The following is an 8,131-nucleotide window of genomic DNA, read 5'->3' on the forward strand; positions in this document are numbered from 1 at the left end:
TAGAATCTCCAGTGAGTAGTATTCAATCTGACTAGGCAGGTCTAATGCAATGAAATGCAGACAGGTCTCTTGTGATACAATAGTGAATAATTGTTATCAGGATGGATTGTGAGTGTTGGAAATGTAAAAGTAGATGTTTTATAGCAAGGAGGGGAGTGATTAACTTTTCAGTCTAGGAGCTGAGGTCCCTAGGACCATCAAGGATGGGAGAAGAGCAGAGAGCGGGACCCTACCCAGCGAAGCAGTGATGTCTGAAATGGAGGCAGAGATGATGACGTGGAACGATGGAGCAGCTGGAGACTTTAGATCCAGAGAGGGAGAGCGACTGTGTGCTGAACCTGGGGGTACAGGGGAAGGACTGCATGGAGGGGATTGTAACCATGGCAATGAGACGATATACAATAGAATGAATGTAAAACGAATGTTCTCCCATGTAAACTATCACATAATTCACAATAAAACATTTAAGAAAAAAAAATTGATTTAAAAGATTGAAAAAAAAAAAGATAATTTCTATGTATCTACAAGGAAGACTTGTTAATATCATTATTATTAACTATTCCTTGATGGAATACAAGTTAAAGTCTTTCAATACTGGAGGCACTCACTCATCTATGCCAAGAAATTTGGAAGTCTGCTATCTAGCCAATCTATTGAAAAAAGTTCATATTTGTGTCCATTCCAAAGAAAGATAACCCAACAGAATGTGGAAATTGTCTAACAACATCTTTAATATCACATGCAAGTAAAATTTTGATGAAGATATTAAAAGTCAATTGCACTAGTGCATAGTCTGGGAACTGCCAGAAAATCAAGCAGGATTCAAAAGAGGGCATGGAAGAAGGAACATCCTTGTTGACATCAGATGGATTTTGGCTAAAAGCAGAGAGTACCAGAAAGATGTTTACTTGTACTTTATTAACTATGCAAAGAAATTTGTGTGGGTCATAAAAAACTATGGATAACATTGTGAAGAATACTTCATTGTATTCTTGAGACTCATGAGGAAGCCATAATACACTAAGGGGAAGTTACCAGAACAGAACAAGGGGATGCTGAATGGTTTAAAGTTGAATAATGAATAAAGAAACCATAGAATAATAGATGTATTTGAATTATAATGTCAGAGAAGATAGAAAGTATCATGGACTGCCAGAAGAAAGTACCATGTCTTGGAAGAAGGATAGCCAAAATGCTCCTTGGTGGTGGTTGTGGTGGTTATGTGCCATGGAGTCGGTTCCAACTCATAGCCACTCTGCACAGGGTTTCCGAGGCTGTACATCTTTACGAGAGCAGAAAGCCTCATCTTTCTCCCATGGAACAGCTGAGAGTTTCAAACTACTGACCTTGATGTCAGTATCCCAATTTGTAACAACTACGCTATCAGAGCTCCTTTAAAGCGAGTATGTCAAGACTTTGTTGCAAGTATTTTGGACATGTTCTCAAGAGGGATCAATCCCTGGAGAAGGACTGCATGCTTAGTAAAATGGAGGGTCAGCCAAAAAAACTGGCAGTCTCCCCAACAAGATGGATAAACATAATGGCAGCAACAATGGGCTCAAACGTAACAATTATGAGGATGATGCAGGACGGGCAGTGTTTCCTTCTGTTGTGCATAGGGTTGCTATGAGTCGGAACTGACTGGACAGCGCCTAACAACAACAAGAAGAGAGTCAAAAACTACATAAAACAGAGATAGGTAAAGCAACAGAGAAATCTATAAGAAGTTGGTTAAGTACTGTCAAGTAGGCTTCAACTCATAGTGACCCTGTATAGGGTTTCAAGGAATGGATGGTCAGTTTCAACCACCAACTTTGTGGTTAGCAATCCAGTCCTTATCCTACAGAGCTACACCAAGACTCCAGAAAAAAAAAAATAGAAAGGATTCAAATTATTATGACCAGGAATGAAAGACATACATTACTACTAATCTTATATTTCTAAAGAAGATTTTAAGGGAATCCCATAAACACATGTAATGCCAAAAAATTAGATCACTTACAGATAGTAGAAGGAACCCTGGTGGCACTGTAGGATAGGCACTGGGCTGCTAACTACAAGGTCGGCAGTTCAAACCCACCAGCCACTCCTTAGGAGAAAGATGAAACTTTCTTTTCCCTTAAAGATTTACAGTCTTGGAAACCCTATATAAGTTTTCTATGCATCAGAATCGACTCAATGGCAGTGGGTAGGGAGTATAATCGACAAATTTTAAAAGGGGTTCAAAGTACCAAGTTAACAAAAGAAGAAATAGAAAATCTGAATAGACTTAAAAGAAGTAAAGAGATGAAACTAATAATGTTAAAACAACAACATAAAAACTACCCACCAAAAATCCCAGGCCCATTGGTGTATTCTACCAAGCATTTAAAGAAGAATTAGTACTAATCCTTCCCAAATTCTCCCAAAATACTGACGATAGAAAATACTTCCCAGCCTATTCTCTGACACCAGTATTATCCATAATTATTGTGATAACCAGATAAAGATATCACAAGAAAGTAAAACTATCAACCAACATGTCCTATGAATATAGACACAAAAAATCCTCAACAAAATACTAGCATATTAAATCCATAAAAGAAAAAACAAATCAGATTATACACTATGACCATATGTGATTTGTGTCAAGAATTCAAAGTTGGTTTCACGTGTGAAAATCAACTAATGCAATATACCATATCAGCATTGTTGTTGTTGTTAAGTGCCCCAGAGTAAATTCCAAATCATAGAACTCATAACGACCTGGTATACGGTTTCTGAGGCTGTAAAGCTTTGTGAGAGCAGAAAGCCTCAGCTTTTTCCTATGGAGGGCCATTCTTGTGGTTCTGCAGTCCAGTGCTTATCCTCTAGAGTCCTGGAGTTCCCCTATATCAATATATAGTGGACAAAAGCAACATGATCATTGCAATAGAAGCAGAATATTCATTTGACAACATTTAACATCCCTTCATAAAATAATAAATAAATAAAATTTTAAAACCCATTCAAGAAACATTGAAAAGAATAGTTAAGAGTGTCTATAGAAAATCCACAGCTAAATCCTATTTAATGGTGAAATATTGAATGCTTTCCCCCTGTAATGAGGAACAAAACAAGACTGTCCTTTCTCACCATTGTTATTCAACATTGTACTGGAGGTTCTACAAAAGGCAATTCAGCAAGAATATTAAATAACAGGCAGCTAGTTTAAAAAAGAAGAGAAAATATCTCTATTTTAAGATGACATAATCTTGAATATTGTTGTTGTTGTTAGGTGCCATTGAGTCGGTACCAACTCATAGCGACCTTACGCACAGCAGAACAAAACACTGGCCGATCTTGGGCCAGCCTCACTACTGTTGCCATGCTTGAGTTCATGGATGCTGCCACTTGACCAATCCATCTCATTGAGGGTCTTCCTCTTTTTCTCTGACCCTCCAAACATGAGATCCTTACCAAACATGATATCCTTCTCCAGCAATTGGTCTCTCCTGACAATACATCTGAAGTATGAGAGACGAAGTTTGGCCATCTTGGACTCCAAGGAGCACTCTGGCTGCACTTCTTCCAAAATGGATCCATTGGTTCTTTTGGCAGCCCATGGCACTTTCAATATTCTCCTCCAACACCATAACTCAAAAGCATCAATTCTTCTACGGTCTTCCTTATTCACTGTCCAGCTTTCACATGCACATGAGGTTATTGAAAATACCATGGCTTGGGTCAGGCGCACCTTAGTCCTTAAGCTGATATCTTTGCTCTTCAACACTTTAAAAAGGTCTTGTGCAGCAGATTTGCCCAATGCAATAAGTCGTTTGATTTCTTGACTGCTGCTTCCATGAGTGTTGATAATTGATCCAAAAAGAATGAAGTCCTTGACGTCAATCTTTTCTCCGTTGATAAGAATGTTTTTTATTGCAACAGTGATGAGGATTTTTGCTTTCTTTACATTGAGATACAATCCATACTGAAGGCTGTGCTCTTTGATCTTCATCAGTAAATCACTTTCAGCAAGCAAGGTTGTATCATCTGCATATCGCAAGTTGTTCATGAGTCTTCCTCCATTTCTGATGTCACATTTTTCTTCATAGAACCCAGCTTCTCGAATTATTTGCTCAGCAAACAGGTTGAATAAATATGGTGAAAGAATACAACCTTGTCACACACCTTTCTTTAACTTTAAAGCATTTAGTGTTCCCATGTTCTGTTTGAACAACTGCCTGTTGGTCCAGGTACAGATTTCTCATGAGCACAATTAAGTGTTCTGGAATACTCATACTTCGCAATGTTGTCCAGTTGAATATAGGTAATCCCCAATTTACAACATATCCAAATTACAATGAACCACACTTGCCACCATCTGCTTACTCTGTGTGTGTGTGTGTGTGTGTGTGTGTGTGTGTGTGTGTGTTTTGGATGGGAGTGTCGAGCTTATCATTGTTAATAGGTACTACATACTGTGCTGCAGAATATAATATGTTTGTGTTATAACTGTCAGATGTTCACTCACAGATGTTCAACTTTATGATTTACTGTTAGAAGGGCAATCTGTAGATAAGCACTGGACTGCTATCCAAAAGGTCAGTGGTTCAAACCCATGGGCCGCTCCTCAGAAACCCTGTACAGGGTTGCTATGAGTCAGAACAGACTCGAGGGCACTTAACTATAACAATGCCCAAATTGATCTACAAATTCAATGCAATCATTGTCAAAACCTTGCTTACTTCTTTGTAGCAATTAACAAGCTGATGTAAAATTCATATGGAATTTCAACGTTCCAGTGTAGCCAAAACAATTTTGAGGGGGAAAAAAGTGGAGGACTAACACTTCTTGGGTTTAATAGTTAGTACAAAGCTACAGTAATCAAGGCAGTTTGTTACTGGCATAATGAGAAACATGTAGATCCGTGGAATAGAATTCAAAAATAAGACCAACATCTATGATCAATTGGTTTTCAAAAGAAGTTTTAAGACAATTCAATGTGGAAAGAATACTCTCTTCAAGAAACTGTGCTGGGTCAAAAGAATCTTCTCATTGGAAAGAATAAAGTTACACTCCTATGTCACATCATATATAAAAATTAATTCAAAATGGATCAAAGACCTAAGTGGAATATAAAAATGATAGAACTCTTAGAAGAAAACATCAGCATACATCTTCATGGCCTTGTATTATACCTAACACCAAAAGGACAAGCAGCCAAAAGAACAATAAATTGACTATCCTCAAATTTGAAAACATTTATCAATGACTCAGTGCACAGCTAGTTGTGTTTTTTTTTTTGTTTTGTTTTGATTTTTTTTAATGTTTTATTGTGAATTATAAGATAAGAGAACTTTATACATAAGAGAACTTTAGTTTTACATTCATTCTATCATATATCGTTGCATTGCCCTGGTTTCATTTCAAGGAAGTGAAATGACTACATATACAATGAGAGAAAACATTTGCAAATCATATATCTGATCATTGACTTGTATCTAAAATATGTAAAAAGAAACTCTTATAACTCAATTATTTATAGACAAGCCAATTCAAAAATGGGGGAGAGTATGAACTGATATTTCTCCAAAAGAGATACACAAATAGCCAATGTTGTTGCTAAGTGCTGTCAAGTCAGTTTTGACTTACAGTGACCCAGCATAAGGTTTCTGAGGAGTGGCTGATGGGTTTGAACCACCTGTCTTGTGGTTAGCAGTCCAGTGCTTATCCTACAGCACGACACCAGGACTTCCAAATAGCCAATACACACATGAAAAGAAGCTCAACATTATTATTCACTAGGGAAATGCAAACAAAATCACAGTGAGCTACCCTGTAGAATGGCTATTATAAAAAAGACAAAGTCTCACAAAGGCTATAGATGATGTGGCACTATCAGAATCTTCATATGCCACCAGGAATGAAAGACATACATTACTACTAATCTTACATTTCTAAAGAAGATTTTAAGGGAATCCCATAAACACATGTAATGCCAAAAAATTAGATCACTTACAGATAGTAGCAGGAACCCTGGGCAGTCACTTTGGAAAGGTCCTCAATTTGGCAGTTCCTCAGAAGGTTAAAATAGAGTTGCATATAACCCAGCAATTCTACAACTCAGGTGCACCCAATAGAAGTGAAAAAATGCATGTCCACACAAAAACTTGTACACCATCTACAGCACTTGCTATCCTCTGTCTTTTTCATATCAGAATGGCCAAAATGTGGAAACAATCTCAATGTCTATCAGCTGATGAATAGCAAACAATAGGTGGGTTATCCATTTTATGAAACTCTATTTGATCACGAAAAGAATGATACACGTTCTAATGCAGATGTTGTAAGTGGCTAACAATGAGGCCTGGTGTCGTGCTGTGGGGTAATGCACTGAACTTCAAAGTCAGTTTGAACCCCAAGATCAGAAGTTCAAATTCACCAGCCGTGCCTCAGAAACCCTATACAGGGTCACTATGAGTAGAAACCCACCCAACAGCACCTCACAACAGCAAAACAATAGCAGCCCAAGTAAAAGAATTCCGTTACAAAATACCACATATTATGCGATTCCATTTACATTAAATGTCCAGAATAGGCAAATACACAGAGACAGAAAGTTGATTAGTGGTTTCTCAAGATGGAAGTGAATGCTACAGGGTATGGAGTTTCTTTTTGATGTAATATAAATATTTTAAAACTGATTTGGGTGATGGTTGCACACGTCTATTAATATGCTAAAATGTATCAATATAATTTAAATGGGATGATTGTATGGCATGTGAATCTATATCTTAAAGCTGTTATTATTTTTTTTTAAGTATGAAGGAGAAAGAGAAGAACAGAAAGACAGAAAACAATGGAACTTGTAAATAAAACAGGGAGACAGAGAAGCTTCATTAAATTGGATTCCATTTCAAAAAGAAATCTAAGCAGAGAATTTGAGAAAAACACTAGAATTTGAGAAAAACTGCTAACTTTGGTATGACTCACACAAGCCCTATCACTTTCATGGCCTATTTCTGTCATCTGTAGAATTATGAGTTAGAACTAGTGGGATCAAAATTCTCAAGGATTTTTTTTTTTTTTTTCTGACATCTCTGCTTATCTCCAAGGTCCTGTAAATGTTTGCATCAGTCAGTTATCTTTTCAGAGCAGCCATTATAAAGCGGATTGAAAACAAGAACTCTGCTCAGTCAGCCTGCCAGAACTTCCTATGTTCTAAACTCCATTTCCAGCAACCTCTCCCTCCCCCAAACTTCTTTCTAGTCCTTGACATTGTCTTCTCCAGAAATTCACCCCAAATCAATCTGAGGTCCTCATGAATTGAGATGGCCAAATCTGGCCTAACCCACCTGGAATCCCGTGTGTCTGGAATGGTTCGATTGAGGGGCAACTGGTTACTGAGGTAAACGTTGTAACCAAACTTCTGGAAGAGTTCCTGAGCCATTTTCTGCTGGGCCTCAGAAAGACCTTCACCCCACTGCTTGAAGAGCTGTGAGTTTGGGAAGAGTTTCTTGTGGAATCTGTGCCTGGTGTCACTGGCCATTGCTTCCACTGCTTGTTTTAGTGTGTTGTTTACATTTTCTTGTTGCTTCATAGCCAATTTCATATCGTCTTCTGCAAATGGAGAAGGGAAAATACATTTCAGTCAATACTTGGTTGCCTGAACACAGTTACCCATTCTAATTTCCTTGAAACATGAACCTCTTCGAATTCTAACATTTACAAGTTCTAGTGTGGCGCCATAGGATAAGCACTCGACCTCAAGGTCGGTTTGAACTGCAAGGTTTAAACTCACCGGCTGCTAATCAGAAACACTATACAGGGTCACTATGAGTCTGACTCAATGGCACTTAACAACGACAGCCTCAGCACAGGAATTCCTGAGTGGTGCAAATGTTTTAAGTATTCGGCTACTAACTGAAAAATTACTGATTCAAATCTACCCAGAAGCATCTCTGAAGGTGATTTACTTATGAAAAATCAACCATGGAAAGACCTATAGGATACAGTTGTACTCTGAAAGCACCTGGGTCTCCATGAATCAAAATCAATGACTCAGCGCACAGCTAGTTGTTTTGTTTGTTTTTTTGTTTGTTTTTAAATGTTTTATTGTGAATTATAAGATAGTTTACATGAGAGAACTTTAGTTTTACATTCATTCTAT

General features: G+C 37.7%; 1 protein-coding gene across 1 annotated transcript in view; it reads right to left on the reverse strand.

The window, feature by feature from the left end:
• Positions 1-8,131, reverse strand: part of GALNT8 (UDP-N-acetyl-alpha-D-galactosamine:polypeptide N-acetylgalactosaminyltransferase 8 (GalNAc-T8)) — a 76,901-nt gene that overhangs the window by 48,480 nt on the left and 20,290 nt on the right. The window contains exon 2 of the mRNA XM_006862766.1: positions 7,317-7,581. Coding sequence (XP_006862828.1) covers positions 7,317-7,581 — 265 coding nt within the window. The remainder of the gene's footprint in view (positions 1-7,316; positions 7,582-8,131) is intronic.

Source organism: Chrysochloris asiatica, unplaced genomic scaffold (assembly GCF_000296735.1).
Source record: "Chrysochloris asiatica unplaced genomic scaffold, ChrAsi1.0 scaffold00050, whole genome shotgun sequence".
Lineage (NCBI taxonomy): Eukaryota > Metazoa > Chordata > Mammalia > Afrosoricida > Chrysochloridae > Chrysochloris > Chrysochloris asiatica.